This window comes from Haplochromis burtoni, unplaced genomic scaffold, assembly GCF_018398535.1.
Source record: "Haplochromis burtoni strain Fernald_Lab_line unplaced genomic scaffold, NCSU_Asbu1 Contig_106, whole genome shotgun sequence".
In the NCBI taxonomy this organism is placed as follows: Eukaryota; Metazoa; Chordata; class Actinopteri; order Cichliformes; family Cichlidae; genus Haplochromis; species Haplochromis burtoni.
The window spans coordinates 553,363-572,437 of NW_024582467.1; the positions used below are offsets into that span (position 1 = coordinate 553,363).

The 19,075-nt window shown below is 39.9% G+C and overlaps 1 protein-coding gene across 4 annotated transcripts in view; it reads left to right on the forward strand.

Annotated features, from left to right (window-relative positions):
• The window catches only part of atrnl1a (attractin-like 1a), a 312,323-nt gene that overhangs the window by 25,123 nt on the left and 268,125 nt on the right, over window positions 1-19,075 (forward strand). For 3 of the 4 annotated variants that reach the window (XM_005935431.3, XM_005935428.3, XM_005935430.3), the window contains exons 3-5: window positions 12,554-12,637; window positions 14,561-14,674; window positions 15,562-15,690. In XM_005935431.3, the coding sequence (XP_005935493.1) occupies window positions 12,554-12,637; window positions 14,561-14,674; window positions 15,562-15,690 (327 nt within the window). Of the gene's footprint in view, window positions 1-12,553; window positions 12,638-14,560; window positions 14,675-15,561; window positions 15,691-18,584; window positions 18,897-19,075 lie in introns of those variants that run through there. The other variant, XM_005935432.3, reaches the window with a different exon arrangement.

The window sequence follows — 19,075 nt, forward strand, 5'->3', positions numbered from 1 at the left end:
TCTCTATACTGGTTGTTTTTTTTTGTGTGCTGTGTGAAACCCATTGGACCATGACTATACCTTAGGTGATAGAGACCCAGTAACATCAATCATACACACTCACACTCTCTCACATACACAGACACACAGTCTCACTCTCTGCCTTTGTTATTCCCGGTAGAAGAGCTTTTCTTGATTTTTAATAAAGGATATCTGCAGAGAAGGTCAAGGTTATTCAATTGTTGGCCATTCATCTCCCCTCAATTTTCAGCTGCATGTTTGATACGCACACACACACACACACACACACACACACACACACACACACACACACACACACACACACACACACACACACACACACACACACACAGATATCTCAATCTTCCCTGTTCCCTGTTGGCCCTAGCTTGGGGACCCCTACACCTTTGGGCATGTGTGTGTATGTGTCCACCTTTGTGTGCACACTCTTCAGTGTGAACAATGCAGCCGTCATTTCTGGCTTGTCTGGTTATCCATCACTGGCTTTACGCAGCTCTGTCGCTATCTTCTGTGTATTTTATCCACTGCGAGAGTTTTGCACAGACTTCAAGAGGTGTCACAGATAATATTACTTACTGTTTTATCAGAAGACTCTTTGAACTTAATACAAACATAAATGTTTGGAAATTGGAAAGTGGATGTATTGCCAGTGGCAAGATAATGCTGAAATAATGTATGGAATCTAGTAAAAGGCAACTGTGGCAGGACAGAGAGGGCATATAAAGCTCTGAGGTTACTGTGGAGAACACTGTTAATCTGTTTCCTTGGGGGATGGAAGCTAGAGATTTTTGAAAATAACAGATTAACGCAGGACAGTGAATTACCAGATGGAATATTATATGAAATTCCAAAAGCCTTTGTGTTGTAATCGTTGTGAACCAGAGACGAGATAATACAATCAGACCTTCTTATGTGATCCAAATAAAGGCTTGAAATAGCAGAAATGCTGTATCTACCGTCCCCTTCAAAACAATGGAGAGAAGCCTTTCCCTATTCAGAAATAAAAACAAGGCCCAGTGGTGTCCTCATCTTAACGAGATCCATACATCAAGCTTAGTTTGCTGATATGGAAATTAATTCATTAAAAATGCCAGACTGCACTGAGGAAAAATACGTTAAGAGGGTAGACAGGTACTCAAAATAATTTCTCAGGAGGGGAAATAATGGGGGAAAAAATATTATTTACTGTTGAATCCAAGTTTGTGGCAATAACAGAGAAGTGTATGTAAGGAGACAAACAGGAGAGAGAGCGAGTGATTCTGAAAGTGAAGCAGCAGGACAAAGAGCTCAAACTCACCTTAAACACTAAGTACTTTGCAGTACGGAAATCTGAGAGGCGTTTATATTTGATTATCCATCGCTTTTCTTCTGCATGTCCAGTTCAGGGTCAGATTCAGGGGCTGGAACCTATCTTAGCTGCTATAGAGAGAGGTTAGAGGCAGGGTATAGCCTGGTCGACAGTCTGTTACAGACAACCAATCACATTTACAATAATGGGCAATTTACACTGCTTCAAAAAAATTAAGGAACTAGCATTAAGTCAGTTAAACTTTTGGGATATTGATGTGGTCAGTTAAGTAGCTCTACACATCTGACTGTGTCTCTACTGTTAGCATGAGCTGATACCTGGAACCTACAGAGGTTTCAGAGGTAGTCCAACTCCTCTAGGATGGCATCATCAGTACATGTCATTTCCAGAAGGTTTGCTGTGTCTCCCAGCACAGTCTTAAGAGTATGGAGGAGATTCCAGGAGACAGGCAGCTACTCTAAGAGCGCCGGGCAGGCCTTAATCCATCACCAAGTCCTTAATCCATCAGCAGTTCCGGTATCTCCTCGTCTGAGCAAGAAAAAACACTGCCAGAGCTCTAGAATATGACCTACTTCAAACTGATGGTGTGAGTGTCTCTGACAAAACAATCAACAAACAGACTGCATGAGGGTGGCCTGAGAGCCCAAAGTCCTCTAGTGGGCCCTTTTCTTATTGCCTGACACTGTGGAGCCACAGAGTAAAAGAATTAGCATATCCACCACTGGTACCATGTGCTTCTCAAAGATGAGAATATTGACCCTCAGTACATGTGGCAGATGTGAAAGGGCATGGAGGAGCTGCGGAGAACATCATTCAGTATGACTGGATTTGTGGCGTGTCAGTGATAGTCTAGGGAGGCAGGTACAAACTTCATACATAAAGGTCCCGTATAGATAGTGGATTCAAAACCAGGACCTTGCTGTGAGGCTATGGTGCTAATAACTTCACCTTTGTGCTGTCCTGCATTTAACTGTGATGAAATAAAAGCTAAAGCCAGTCTCTGCTTTTGTAGCATACGTGTTTTGATCTCAAAATAAAAGAACTAAAGTAGGAAAAACATTTACAACCTGTTGTCCAAAAACTACACAGTCTTACGGAGTGATTATACACGATGTGCCTTACATATACTGTCCATTCTCTTCTGCTTGTCCTTGTCAGGGTCGGGGGGCTGGAGTCTGTCCCAGCTACAATAGTGCGAGAGACAGATTACACCCTGGACAGTCTGTTACAGGGCTAACAAAGAGAGACAGACAACCATTCCCACCCACATTCACACCTATGGGCAATTTAGATTCACCAATTAACCTAACCCCACTAATTGCATGTCTTTGGACTGTGGGAAGAAGCTGGAGTACCTGCAGAGAACCCATGGCAACACGAGTCCGCAGCCCGGTGGTGGACAAACTCAGGACCTTCTTGTGTTAGACAACAGTGCTAGTCACTGTGTGTTGCCTCCTTTAAAATAAAAGTATTTACAAACTCATTAGTATATCATATTTACAAAAAAAGTGCAGAAATTGTAAATGGCCTCCTCTCGATTCAACACAATTTTATTTCCCATCTATAATTTATTCATGGATCCCAGATGTCTTTGACTGACTGAACACAACAGAAAACTGAACACTGACGATGAATAAAAGTTGGAAACTTCCCCAGGCTCTAGTGGGACCCTGTATTCGAGGACACATTGCTGGTATTGTTACCTCAATGTTACCTCAGAAGAAATGAACTTTACTTGAAATCCCATTGTGATTGAATTCCAACTTTCTCTTGCTTCAGTATTCCCACCACTTCAAGCAAGCAAACTGCATGTACAGAATTAAAATAAGGTCCCAGTTATTCATTCCCAGATGAATAGAAGAGGCTTCTCTCTCTGCAGAAAGGATCAAAACCTTTTATCAACCAACTTATTGGGTAGATTTACAGTAAAGTACTCTTAGATGATGTTGTTATTGTGTTGTGTGTGATGATATAACCACATTTAACTGGGCCTTCTAAAGTCATTCAGAGGGCATATTCAGAAAAAGCCCAAGTAAACAAAAGTGTTGTTTGGAGGTGCAAAGGCAACCTTCCTGACACTCTACTCTCATTCAGGTTAGGAGTTGTCAAGTCATTATCTAACCTCAGTAACCTAATATTCAGCTGGAAAAGCTGGCAGGACATTGGATCTGTATTTCTCCTCGTTGCACCATTAGACTTTCCTAGAATGTAAAATGCAAAACATATAATGTCACAGTGTAGCATATTTTGGATCTGCACCTGAACTATGATCCATTATACTATATATGGTTTTAAATTTCAAATTAGATCATTTACGTTAAAATATGACTTGCTATGTCATATCAATATACTGTGATATAATGTGCAACCATGAAAAGTATTCCCATGTAGTAAAAGTGGTGAACAGTGCTGCTGAGTGTACTCAAGCTGCAGCAACCTCAGCAGAGACTCAGCTGTGTTTTTTTTAACACAAGGGAGGGTACCGAGTGGCCTTAGAGGGAATTCCACTGTGCTGTGCATTGTTATAAATTATATGATTCAATCAGGCGAGTCTCTGCCACAAGCTGTTTTTTCTAAATATGGTCATCTAAACTATACAGCGCAGGAGTGGTGTTATTCTTGGAGGATTTTCAAGGCTGTGAATTTTTATGATTTCTTTTTCCCCAAATGTATGAAAGTGTGTGTGTGTGTGTGTGTGTGTGTGTATCTGTTTCATGAGGGAAGGCATTTTTGCAAAGTGAAATCACTTCTGGACAACTCTCCCTTCTTTAATAGGTCAGTTTACGGCACAGTTTGAGAGCAGGCGTGTACTGTGAAGGGTTAGGGTGATGATTAAAGGGCTGGGAATGAAAACAGTCTCTGGAAGCTCCTAAGCACAAACATGTGTGCGTCGTTTTGTTTCTCACATGGATGATGTCAAACTCAGCTGACTAGATGCTGTCACTGAAAGTCTTTGTGTGTGCGGTTGTGTGTTTGTGTCACTGCGGTTGTTTTTGATTATGTGTTCCTCTCTAGTATGAATGTGTCACTGGGCTGTCGTGCAGTCAGCGGTCAGTAAATGTCTGTCTGTAGTGGGGGATTACAGAGAAAATCAATACTACAAGGCTGCTTTGATGTAGCCAGTAAGACACATTGACCTGTCAGTTCAACTTGTAGCCTTGAATTTCTTCTTCTCTTTTTGGTGAGCAGACAGTCTGCTTAACTTTAGTTCTGTAATTCAGTTGGGAAGGGAGACAGTCAGGGTGTCACTGCAGACTCTCTGGGCTAATACTGCTGTAATTCAATTTCCTTACAGGTGCCATTATGGCTTATTAAATCTTAAATAACCTGATGCATTAACTGTGGCACTGCTGTACAGCATAACAGTATAGACAGATGTCCACCCAACTTTCTGAGGCATCCTCCTGGGAGCTGTAGTTTTTAAATGCTCATAAAGATGGTGTGTTTTGTCTTTATTAAATGAGGTGTCCATAGTGTACCCACCTCCTGTCTAAAGACAGCTGGGATAGGCTGAAAAATCTGATTTAAACTTGGCCAATCTCCCCTTGAAAGTCATCTCTGTGCGCACCTCTAGGCCACTTGCTGTGCTATTTTCAAATCACTTCCTGGAAGTATCACTTGGTACTTTTGTGCATTTGTTATGAGCCTCAAACATGCATAGAGAGTAAACATTAGCTCTGAGCCTAAACCGACTTTAATGACTGCTGATAAAAACTGGGTCTCCAAACAGCAGCTTGTAGTGGGAGATTCATAGCTAGAAAGCAGCACGGGTTTTTTTGGGTTTTTTTTAAAGACATCTACAGTGCTGTGCATCATAAATTCTTCCCTCAGGGTGAGACTGTCAATGCTGTGTTCTTCTGTAAAATCTCAAGGTGTATGTAAGGCGTACGCCTGCAGTTTCAGCCCCTCCCCTACCCAAGCGTGCACGGGTAGGGCCACGTATAATCGACACTTGCAAAACAGACGTGTCTGTCTGGCTTGCATGAACACGTACACAAGAAGCAGTAGTTAGTGTGTATGTGTGTAAGCAGCAGTTGTACTGATCCATCATCAAATAACAGAAAACAGGAAGATATTTCCGACTATTGATTTTTAAGTCAGATTGTAATTTGACTGCATTTGCCAGTAAATGTCATGACTTAATAATGTTATAGCTGTTTAGCTAAATACAGGCACTTGTGTTCACTAATTAGAGTTGGCTAAATCAATCAGCATTGTATATCAACTTTAAAACATTTCTTCATGTTGGAAATGAGAAATAAACTCTCTGCATGCGTGTTTGTCTTTCATCTGTGCACTTTTATGCACACGGGGTACGTAATAAAGATAAATAACGCTGGCTCCAATGCTCTCGGCCATCGACCATCAGGAAGAGATAGGATGATTGGACTATGAGCAAATTGCCCAACTGTAGTTCAGACCCAGAATACATTTATACAAACTCTAAATGTATTCTGTTGTTAATAATCTGCTGCTTCTGTTAAACATGACTTATCAGATTCCAATGATTCCAGGCCGATTTCTGTTTAACTCTGGCCACTAGTGACAGTATCAGGCTGCTGAAGAAGTAAATATTGGCAAATCTTGCAGCAGACTGAATAGAGAAGTCATAAAGTAAGCAACTGAGTAATATTAGTAATGTTAACTAATCAGCAATAACGCAATAAACCTTTAGTAAAATGCCACAGGCTTCCGGTCATACCCTACCTAATAAGACTGAATCAGTGAAGCAATGCATTTAACTCAATCTCTGATATCTTATAAATTTACTTCCATTGATTACAACCTTTTATAATTTACTGAGAAGCTGAAAGATTTAGCTTCAGCATATGACAACAACTATACTGCTATTCTGAGACTGAAATGCTCGAGAGAAAAAAGTGTGAAAGGGACGAAGAAGTTGTTGGTGTCATGAGTAATGCTGCTTTAAAAGAATATGTTTTTTAAAAAATTTGAATAGATGAGGAGGTGAGTGAAGCCTTGAGCTTTCCATTAGCAGATGTGTGCATGACATGAGCAGATGGTATTAAATGAGTAGGGAGGTGGTGCAGAAGGTGTAGCCAGGCCTCCCTCTGGATAGAGTGACAGGGGAGAAGATGAAAAGGGAGATTTGTAACTACACTACCTGGCGATATTGGGCTCTCTCTCTTAATCTGTCGGTCCCGCTTGTTCTTTTTCCATCCATTTGTCTGTCTATCCCCCATGCATCTGTCTTCTGTGCTGCATCAATTATTCACCCGGAGCAAATGAATATTTCAAGGGGGTGCTGGACTCTCTTCCTCCATACCTCATGCTCTCATTGCTGTCTCTGTTTTTATCAGTCTGCTCGCTGCCCCTCCTCTTGCTCTGCCACCGTCACCCTTTCATGGCTCGTCCCTCGGTGCTTTCGTACAATATATAAGCATGTGTTACTCCTGATCCCAATTCTGTGGTGTATGTAAAGGATTTGACTTTGGCCTCGTATTATGACCAGCCTTCTGCCCCTGCTCACCATTTATAACCTCAGCTAGCTGTGAGTCTGCCTGTGAGTGATGGCTTCCTGCCGACACATGTACGCCGTCTTCTTCTGTGCCAGGCGTTTTTGGGGGGAAGATTAATGGGAGAGGTGTTTGGAGTGACGGCTTGTTGGGACTGTAGGAGGCTACACCAGTCAGCTTCACATTAACAATGAATGTGATCTACCTTGCACATGCTTTTATAGATACTGAATATGCCGAAGATCTCAGCCTGAGAAAACCAGAGGAGAGCTACACCAAGGCTTTGTCAAAATGTAACTCTTGATTCTATTTTTTTGAATAGTAATTTTTGCACGTTTCAAAATGTTAGGGTTTGGGCGATATAGTGAACCGGTCATTGTCCCACACATCTGTTTTCATAGCTGCTTATACAACTGTCGGAAACAATGATTGCAAATAGTTGTGTTCACGACTTCAGATCACAAAGGAGAGTGGGAGGCAACCTAACTGCAACCAGTCACACTCCAACATGGGCAGGCTGCAGTCAGACTGAATGGTCAAGGTTTGCAAATAATTGGCATCTAATTTCTAAACACAGGCAGATTACTAACACGTTACTATCAATCTGAATTAGTGCAACTGTGACATGTCTTTCTGCAATAGCGGGCTTGACTCAGCTGGTTCCCAACTGTTCGTATTCTGGTTATATTCCTATATAAAAGCACGACTGTCAAGCCCATTTGTCGTTGTGCAGTTAAATTGCTGTCTTGCAGCAACTACATCACTTTTCATGGAGGAATTTCTGGACTCTGAATATCTGTTTAATGTAACCTTTTGTGTATGTAGACAGCAACAGATTTGTCCTTTCTTGTCAATTTATAGCAGTTAATCACCAAATGATCACAGATTGCATATAACTGACTCCATTTTATCACAAACCTAAACTGTGCACAAAAGCTGCTTTGAAGACAGACCTGATTGCCGTCCTTGAGGCAACCATTTCAAATTTCCAGTCTATTGCACACGGTCACATTAGTATTTAGCATCTGATTACCACTTGCTCATAGTAATCGTATGATGACTAATTAGCTGTTTTTTTTCCCCCCCAAATGCAACTGTACCTGTAAAAATACACAAACAATTAAAACACAAAAAAGAAGAAAAAAACAAGTGACAATGGACTCTGAGTGACTGAGGTTCTGCAATTGAATTTCTAAGAAGTTTACAACGCAGTAAGCAGTAATTAAAATAATAAAAATATAGGCTGGGAAGTGCGTTTCACTGCTGCCACACATCAGCACGGTTTAAGCTTTGGCTTATTCAACCCACTGAGGAACTTTTTCTGCAGGCATGTATGCATTCAACCCAGGCATGAGTGGCCTTCTTGCTTTCCTTCACAGTCTAGTTACATGCATGTTTGGATAACTGAATAGATTCAAAGATTCCAGCTGAGATTAGTTTTTAGTGTGAATGGTCATCTGTGCGTCAGTGTGCATTATTCCCTCTATTACACCATCTTATTTGAAATAAGCTTCATCCTGCTCCAACCTTGCATGCAACAGTGTGGAATGAATAAACGTTCCAGCATTTTTTTCTTTTCTATTTCACTTTTGTTTTCTAGCTTATGAACTCGCGCTGTCACTGCACAGCCTTTTAACCTTTTAGTTGCTGTTGTGGGTTAAGATAAAATAGCCATACTAGGCTTTTGGTTGCTGGGATGTTGCTTCGTTCTAGTTCTTCATCATTTAACACCCACACTGCAAAGAAATTGCACGAGTGACAGTTAGTGACTTTGTAGGACTTTTCCTCTTTTTCTTAGACTTTGATAATGGCTTTACATTTTTATTAATTTCACCTTTCAAAGCTCTTTGCTAAAGTTTTACAGCATTTCCATAATGACCTTCTTTGAATGGGATGTGAAGTATGGCCCTAAATTCAAAAAATGTGAACATCAATAAAACAGGTGCAATAATAAGACAAGAAAATAGACAATAGATCTTGGGAACAGACATTCAGTTTTAGACATTAAAGATGTTCATGTGTCATCAGCAGTAAGAAACGAGTTTTCATCATCATCATCAACATCATCATCATCATCATCATCATCATCATCATCATCAATATGATCACCATCAATATGATCAACATTTAAGTCAGTGTTACAGCAGCATGACATGAATATTTGTCTTCTAATCCAGGATTAAAGTCGGGGGATCTAACTGTGATCAGCGGGGACTGATAGAAGAGGGATAGATGGAGGAGTAAATGGGCAGAAGTGAAGGGAAGAAGAGATGGAAAGGAAACAAAACAGACAGACCTTCTGCATCCTGTCTTGTTCCTCCTTTACATATATTGTGTCTGTGAGTGTGAGTGTATGTGTGTGCTTCTGTTTTACTGGCAGGATGTATGCATTTACTGCAGCTTGCATCCCGCTGTGCAGCAATCTGTTAGCACTTCCTTAGGTTCCTTTGTTTACCAGAAACAGCATACCTGGCTGAGGTTCTGAGCTGGGAGTGAAATGTAGTGAAATGTTGCACTCGCACAAACACTTGTTGCCTCAAAGACTGAGTGTATGCACTCTGCAGGATGCTAGGGACAGGGCAGTTTCTTCTAAATGTAACTTATGATGGTTTATGACTTATGAAATGCTGTTTTACAATTGCAGCAGTAAGTGTTTTGCTGGGCGTGAGAAGCATCATGGCAAATATAAATATGCTTTACCTTTATTGATTCGATGGATGCTTCTATTCAAAGTTATGGCGGTAATGTTTTTCATTCCTGTGCTATATATGTTGCTAGAGGTTTTTTTTCCTTCCATTTATGCTTTCAATCACTATTTGACGTTTTATTAGCAGTAATGCAATACTATATGCCTTTCATTAATGAATGTCTTTTTCTCTATTTCATATTAAGCAGGACTATGTTCAAGACAAATTTCCTCTTGGGGACAATAAAGGTTATTTGGCTTGATTGAATTATTTGAGTTCTGTTTCAGCTGACCTTAGAGTCTAAGGTCAGAGGAAAGCATTTTACATTGATTGTAGAACTAATTGTCTTTAATTGGTGTATCATTGGACACAGTTCATAAACATGAGTTAGGATAATCACATAGACCGATGCTACACCAGTGAATTATCTTCATTTATACCATACTTTTTAAAACAGTGGGTTATTCCATTTTCGATGTGTGCTTCAGAACTAGCTCTCAGCTTGCCTCATGTTGTGATTTTGTGGATGAAGTTTTATCTACTATGTCGGTCTCTGTTATCTTGTTTTATGCTTCCCCCCCAAAGACACAAGAAAAATGAGTTTCACTCTATTTTTCTCCTTCTTTTTCTAGTCTGGCAGTGTGCCACAGTGAGCACAGATCCTATAGTGAGGGCTTAGATAATGAGCATACACGGTCACACAGTAACATAGTGTTCAACTGGCGGCAGCCGGCGACATCGTCACTGTATGTGGCGCCAATATGTTGTGTGTGACAGTGTGCGTTTTCAGATTTTCCCCTTGAGCATGGGATTACTTTGATTGACAAGTGCAATTGCTGGTTACCACCATCTTGGTTTTTACAGATGTCACACGAATTTGTCATGTTGGGATCGCTATAGCAACAGCATCAGGGATTGTCTCACCTTGATTTCAGAGGGATGCCATGTTTCGTCACCTCATACTGTTATTCTGCCAATCTGTCAGTCAGTCTGAATCAATCTGAGATGCTTGTTAGGCCTGCTGCCTGGGAAAATAATAATTATTAACATGACTGCAAAGCAGAGCTGTGTTGGGCAGTCTTTGGTTCCACTATAGCACCAGGAAGGACAAAAGGGGAGATGACAAATCTTAGTTTTACAAGATGTAATGTAATGTAATGTAATCCAGGATTAAATAATGAATACAGCCGTGGTGTCTGCTATTGTGAAGCCTGATGGTGTCTTCACAATAAAACCAGCTCCATTCATAAAAGCTGGCACGAAGAGGATGAGTTACAATACACACCAAGGGAAATTACATTTTTGATGGGGTGGGTGGTGCTGAAAATATGGAGAAAATTTTATAATAAAGAAATGAGTGTGCAAAATATTAAGTATTCTTTGGCAGGTAGACTGAGAAGAATCCTAGCTGAAAGTAAAAGATGGTGACTGGACAGAGTTCAACCAAACTAAAAACTTGAGAGGGAAAAAAAAGATGATACACAGAAATAATGTTGTACATTATAAAATTTACTGAAATAACATAAAATATGCATAAAATTTACAGGCTTTAGTTTTAGTCTTTGGTGCATCTGTTTATTGAGTTATCTGCACTGAAAATGTGCTGTGTTCTTATTCTAATACCTGTGCAGAACCTCCATATAGTAACAGTTAAAAATACTAAAATGAACAATCAAAACTGAAACTGAACATTTTAAAATGGTAAAAACTCAACTGGAATGATACCCTCACCCAGGCACCACCCACCCCCAACACTGCTCACTGGTGGTGGTGATGAAATCATGGCTCCTGAAGACTTTGGATGAGGTGCCTGAACAAAACACATGATGTACAGTAGAAATGGGGAGGAGGAGGATCACTTCGCCATGCCAGACCCCTTCAAGGGAGAGTGGAAGATCACAGTGGATTAAAAGACTGGTGATAAGAGGCCGACTGGCTGCGTAGACACAGTTTGTTGGACAGGAACATTGACATTTTGAATGAGGTGAATTTGACAGTGTGAGATAATGTATGTGCTGAAGAGTAAAAGGCAGCAAGAATAGGCGATGTTACCAACTAACTTCCTTCCTGGCTTCCACCTTCTTCTGTGTACATGTTGGTTGTGGGGATAATGAGTTGAGCTGTGTTGATGTTTGCAAGCATCTCTCCTGATAGGATTTTGTCAGAGAGCCGGCACAGTTGCATCCCAGTTTGTGTGGCTTTGTGTCTTCATCCTCAGCTCAGTGGATGCATCCATCATGGCAGGCGGTTTTCCTTCTTTAACACTGCTCTCTTCTGCCAAGGTCAGCTCATTATATCCATGCAGCTCAGTACTGGTCCCATTGTATTGCAGGCTCTCAATCTCTCACTTTAATAGCAGCTTCCTCTCACTGATCTTAGGGCACTGAGCTACAGGATCCTTCTTGGTTAGTGTGGATGTTCTTCTGCTCGTCCATAATTTTCATGTAAGGTCTCTGCTCGGTCCTACTGTTATAGCAGTCTTTAGGGTGTATGATGTTCTTAATCTGGGGGATAAAAAAAATAATTAAATGCGAACAGTTAGGCTGAGCACCAGTTGTTATAAAGTGCTCACTATTTCATATTGCCAAAGTTTTACTGTGCAGTCATCAAATGGATGTTGATTTTAAATAATTTAAGCTATTATTTTCAATTCAAATGATATAATATTAAATTCTTTGCTAAGAAGAATGGTTTTTTCTTCTTCTTCTTTTTAGATGATTAGTGTGTTTGTTTAAAACAAATGTTTATTTGTATTTTCTTATCAAGGAATAACCTGAAATAAGGAGGGGAAAAAAGCTCATGCCCTGCCACGCTTGATCTGGTGGTAGTAAATCAAACATTAAGCCCAAATACAACTCTTTGATGTCACATGATTGCACTGATGGGGACCCTCACTGATGTAAGAATGAGTATCTTTGTCTTGTAGGGGTCACAAGATAAGATTTCAACTCTAATTTTTGTCTGTTTTGTCACAGACTCCTCCAGTTGTTTCTGATTTTGAGCATATTAAACTGCGTCGCTGTGTTCATGTTTTCTCCCCTCTGTGTCTCTTTCTGCAGGTTAACAGACCTGTCAGGCTCTCTCACAGATGGTCCATTCAACTATAAGTACAAGACCAAGTGCACTTGGTTAATAGAAGGATTGTAAGTACCACTGTTTTTATCTTCCACATGTCATCATTAATCTTACTTACTTCCACTTGGATAAAGACTTTATTCTGTATCTAACTTAAGGGCTCTAGATAAGAGAGACTGTATTATTCTGTAAAAAGAAGGAGTTTGTCTGTGAATATAGTAGTTACTGTGCTTCGCAGTTGCTTTTTGCATATTTACTGCTCATGCTGCACCGACTGAAAGTGCTTCATTTGCAATTTTTTTCTCTTGCTATGGAAATACAATGCTTGCTTGCACTACATGTAGTATACAGTGGTAGACCACCATGTAAAAGTCACAGAATGGCAATCATTATTTTCTAACACGGTGTGTAAGGTTATACATTTAATGGTCTCTGTATGCTCTGGAATGTTAGATGAGCTCTGGGCAAAGCAATGAAGATGTCCACGATCTCCTTGGGAAATGCTGAAGGGCAGCTCAGGCTCCATAATATATTACTACTATTATATATGCTATTATTTATTTTACTGTACTAGCTGCATTTTCTCTAAGAAAGATGAGAGAAAGTTACTCAAAAGTGAGTTCAAGCTAATTTTATTTGTATATCATATCACACATTCCCTTCAGAAGGCTTTAACTACTGGATGGGGTGCCAAGAGATTTGGAGCAGATATCCATGGACTGTGACTGAAAATGTGATTTTCAGGCATTTTGTTGCACAACAAGAAGGTCACCTTGCCAACACATTTCAACTCCCAACTCGACACTTAATGGGATTCACAGTAGTGCGTTTGTGTCATTTTGTGTAGGTTTTTGGTTACTGAATAGAAAAGGAAGTGTCAAATTGTAACTCTCTGCTGGTTATCAGCTCTTTGTATTTTATAAATTCGGGCTTGGTGGCTGAAGGACCAACAACAACACAAGCCAGTTGTTCCACATATATTCTTTTAGTCAGCTCCCAGCTAACATCTACATGTAGAGGACAGTCTACAAAGTTCTGCACACTCTCTGATAGGACCAAAGCACCAAAGCTTCTCCTTTCTTGTTATACTTTAACATAAACTTCACTGATATGTCTCCATTTACAACACGTCACATTACTGTGACAACTTTTGCCCACCGTGTTGTTGTGCCCATTTCAGACATTGAGGCATTCATTAGAACAAGCTGCACAATGAAAAATGATGCTAAATGGTTACTGCCAATCATTTTTACACATGCTTTAAAACGTGCTACTCAGCTAATATGAAGGATGATTTTAAGTGATAGCTTCATTTTTAAAAAAATTTATTTTTTAATGACAGATTGCTATAAAATCTCCAGAGCATATTCATTTGTCAAAGAGGAATAAATAAATCAGGTATGAGCTAAGAAAAGAAAAAATCTCCTCCATCACACCCTGGTGTATTTAAATTTGCAATGATTGTACAGTGCAGATTTTCCTTCATTTTAACGTCTAGGTCCTTATCACATCAATTATCATTAGGACTTTTATTTTTTATTTTTTAACCAATTAGGTATGCATGTCCACATATGGGAGACAATGATTAGTTCCCTGGTGTTTGCCTTCATGTGTAAAATTGGTTGATTATCATATGCAGGTTTATCTAAAGCTGAAATAAAAGTTTATTTCAGGATTGGACCTTTACAAAACTAGCATACTTGATACTAATAGTCTGCATGTGAACAGACACCGCACGAAATGCATCTTCTACAGTGCTGGCATTAGGCAAGGACACATCTCACAAGGATTTTAATACAGCAAAAAGGTTTTCTGCAGTGAGTGTGAGTCCCTGAACTGTCGATTTATGATCTTAACCACAGATTTTATGAATAGTGGAGACACTTCTATAAAGTAAGAATCATATGAAGCTTATAGGTAGTATATATATTTATCAAGAGTATTTTTGTCACACCCGTTTATTCTGCATTCCCTCTCTCCCCGTCTCCCAGCCCCAACGCTGTACTCAGGCTTCGCTTCAATCACTTTGCCACAGAGTGCAGCTGGGACCACATGTACGTCTATGATGGAGACTCCATTTACGCCCCTTTGATTGCTGTCTTCAGGTGAGCACCTGCTAGTCTGAATAGGAGAGCTGTGCAATGGAGGAAATATGTAAATGACTTAGGTACCCTTTGGCACTGCTTCAAAAGTGCCAATAAATTTGTGCTTGTGCAGTCAAATGACTCCATGTATGGCCAAACAATGGACCCCATAATTGCTGGCTTACCACAATACAGCAATAATAGAAAGAAAATACTGCAATTACTCACATTATTCCTGAATGCCACTTCTTTTTCTCGAGATTTATTCTGTACTTTGTTCTTTAGAAGGGAAAAAAGAGCAATCTACAAGCATGTGGGTGGAACTCTTTCATTTCATGCAAATTCATTAAAACAGTAATGCTGCAATATTTTACCAACCTCCCACTTATTCTAATCCACTGAGGCTTATCTCTTGTTAAGAGTTCAGTTGTTTCCATAAAGGGGCAATTTGGACTATTTCAAGAAAAATATATAAAAATATCTGCCATTTGATCATACATAGTCTTGATTTGTGTAGCATTCTTACCTACAGTAAGTAAACTTAAATTGTTCATTATGGATGGGTACCTCCGCTTTGCATTGTAAAAAAACAAACACTAGTTCCTGCAGGGAGCTTGGGCTCAGTGTGGACATGGGTACATTTACAGTGCATTGCACGGATTAAAAGTGACAACCCGGTCCCCACAAAAAATCATAATCAAACGAAATTTAATTTGCCACTGCACTGCAATGTTTTTTACTTCAAGGCTAATTACTGTCATGTATTTTCTGTGGGGTGGCAGTGCTTTCAGACTAGAGCACATCATACACCAAATACATTTCAGAAAACCTTCTGTTATTATTTTGGGTCCACGGGGGATGTCTGTCTTTGCAGGTCTCATTGCCTTTCTGTTGAATTCTTTTCTCAGCGGTCTAGTGGTGCCAGAGACCAGAGGTAATGAGACAGTTCCTGAGGTTGTGACAACGTCCGGCTACGCTCTGCTTCACTTCTTTAGTGACGCTGCCTACAACTTGACTGGTTTCAGCATCGCCTACTCGTAAGCCTCAATATTGTTCTTACCGTCACTCATTTTCTTGTCTTCACCTGTTTGTTTTTCCCATCCTCTGTTTTTCTGACACCCCCCACCCCCATCAATGTGTCCACTATTTGACAGATTACCAGCTTGTCGTGGAGGACAAAAGTAGCCAAAGAAATGTAATTGTTCCAGTTCATGATCAGTCTGTTCTCTCCGATATAAACAAAAGAGAACACATCTTATATTTGTATTTATACTGAAATTTGTACTGAAATGTCAGCCAAATACCAAATCCTGATAGCATCAGCTTGTTAATGTGTGCTTATTTGTGGCAGCAGATCAAATGCATCATCAGCTAATTGATTTGCAATATCAAGCAGTTACATCGACAGCTTACTAAGTGTTTATTTTTACCAAATGCTATGGCTGTGCTATATTTAGGTGTGCTTCTATTGTCTGCGTGATTTCATTTGTCACTTGTAGGGCAATGAAATTAGTCTCACCCAGGATTTTCCCATTAAGACAAGTCAAAGTGACACGAAAAGTTCAATACAGACAGAAAGTGCGCAACAGGCTCATATTATTAATATTTTGATAAGATAAGATAAGACTTTACTGATCCCACGACAGGGACATTTTTGCATTAATGAGAACTTAACAAGGTAAAAAATTTAATCTGTATATTCCAAAATTAAGCAAAGGCTTTATAAGAGTTTTTGCAGCTTCTCATTATCATCTGCTGCCAGACTTTGACTTCAGCTTGTAGTGGCATTTGTTCCCTGGGGCGACAGAGAGAGACGATCACAAATTTTTGTGTGTTGGTGGCTGATTTAACAACCGTGATCACTGATTGGGATGATGCCCACTCATGTGAACCTGGTTATGTAGAGAGAAAACTTGGAAAGACATATAACTGGCAGCTGTGTGTGGATACTCTCCCAGGAAAACAACACAAGAAGAAGGGGGGAAAAAAGAAAAAAAATCCAGATTTTTCACACCACCTAGCTTCTTGGATTTGGTAAACCACATGCACTATTAGCTACACTAATAGTGTGTTCAGAGACATTGCATAAGCAGGACACATGACATTTAAAGAAAACTTACCAGGAAGCCTCATAATGCTCTCCAATGTTGCTCTCTATAAAACCACAGTTGAATTACAAATGGCAACAGTAAGCCGGTCTCCATTTCTGGGTGTCTGTTGCTGGTGGGGACAAAAGAATCCAAGGTCACTGGGAGAAACTCACGTGATTGGGGAAAAAAAAGAAGAAGAAAGAAACAAAGCTGAAATACTTTCAGCTAGCACAGATCATGAAGACACCATTATGTGGCACCACCTGGTGAGGGGCTCAACATGTAATAGTCAAGCAAGGCAAAATTATAATCTATAATCACAGCTGTGTCATCTGAATTGACAACAATGCTAACTTACATCCATCCTCCTATCAGAAACTTTGACACAATCCACAAAATGTTCTTGCTGCCTATGGTGCAAATCCCATGTCTTTTTTTTCTATATATGCTTCCAGACACCTCTTTAGCTTTGGCACGTTATCTATGGGCTGAAAGCCGTTGAAGTTCCCAGTCTGATGAAGTCATAAAGGAAGTTGCTTTTGCAGTTGTTTCTTTTCTTTTTTTCCTTTAGCTGGTTTTGTGTACACCATTTTTCTATCTTCTCACAAATGCTCATCACTGTCAGGCAGGGCCTTTGATATGTAATAATAAACTTAATGTTATTCATCACTTTTGTGGTTCACACAAAATCTCAAGTGTGGGATGGTTATGGCTTAGGGAGGTAGAGCAGGTCATCTACTAATTGGAAGGTTGGTGGTCAGGGAGGGATCCTTGGATATCCAAGATTCTGAACCCCAAGATGCTCCTGATGCATCATTGGGGTGTGAATGTTAGATAGAAAGCACTTAGATGTGGAAAAAAGTGCTTGTGTGAATGGCTGAATGGGACATCTTGTATAAAGTGCTTTGAGTGCTCCAGTAGAGTAGAAAGAGTGCTATATACATTTACCATTTACTCGGACTGAAGGCCAGCCAGTCTGCCTCGCCATGCCAACTGGGAACGGTGTTTGGGAGACGCTGTAACATTGCTGGTTTTTGTTTCCTGGCTCTGCTAAAAGCTCAGTCGTACAGGACCATTCACACTGTTCATGTAGATTTCTATCACCCCTAACGTTAAACCAACCCACTTTGTGCAATTAGTGATGGTCATGTAATGCAATGTAACTCCTCCCAAGCTGGACACCTGCTTGGGAGGAATACGTGCATTTACACAGGTTCTTCTTAGCACACACATACACATACAGACGCACACACATGCCCACGGAGAGGAGATGAAGGTTGTCATGACAACACCCTTGTTACGGTAGCAAACCAGCTTTTTGCATTAACAAAAACATGATTCTCCGCCTCTGGTCCTTCACATCTTTCCCCCCCAATTTTTCTATCTCTTTCATCTCAAACTTATCTGATATTCCATAGAAACGCCTTGTAATGTCGGTCTCAGTGCTTTTTGTTCCGTTTTGATTTTTATGTGCAATTTCTTTGTTCCACCTCCGTTTCCCATTTTCAGTCACGTCTGTCTTTTTCTTTGCGTTTTCCTCACTGTGTCTATAATTTATCTTGTTTAAAATCAGAGGTAGTTTAGCTCCATCTCTATTGTGTGTCACATTGTTTATTTTTGCATAACATTCAGTTAGATTTGGTGGCTTTTATCCAAAGCCACTTACAGTAAGTGGATTCAAACTTTAATGTAAGCAGACTCAGATGGCATCGAAAACAGGAAGTCCAAATCTACACAGTGATGCCTTCGTGTATTTTTAAGGTTCTTCTTCTTTTTCAATGTTATTGTTAGGTTGAGTTCTGATTTCTCATTTCATTTCATTATCATTTTTTTGCATGCTTAGTTTACTCTTCAAGTCTTATAGATTTAAGACATCTTTAGTGTCACTTTCTATTCTGACTTTGCTATAATTCACTCAGTCGCTCCTATTCCTGTCTCACCTTTTGTGTATCCCCCCTACTCCCTCTTGTGTCTTGGGTTTTATTTCCAGTCTGATTGTCTTGATTATGTTCAGCTGTGCCCCTTTCCCATTTCCCACCTGTCTCCACTTCCCCAATCAGCCCTTTTTGTCTGTTTGGATTGTGTGTTGTTTCTCCTGAGTTCCTTGTGTAAATTTCCTGTATTTCAATGCCAAGTTGTTTGTTTTTTTTTGGGTATGTATTTGGATTATTTATCTTTTGTTGTCTTCCCGACAAATCTGATGTTCATATGATGTTTCAGTTTCACGCAGCAAGACTGAGTGAACATTCTTTGCTACATTTTATTTAATAGTAAGAAGTAGTTGATGTACTTTGTGGTTATTTAAAAATGATACAAGATGTTTGTATACAAA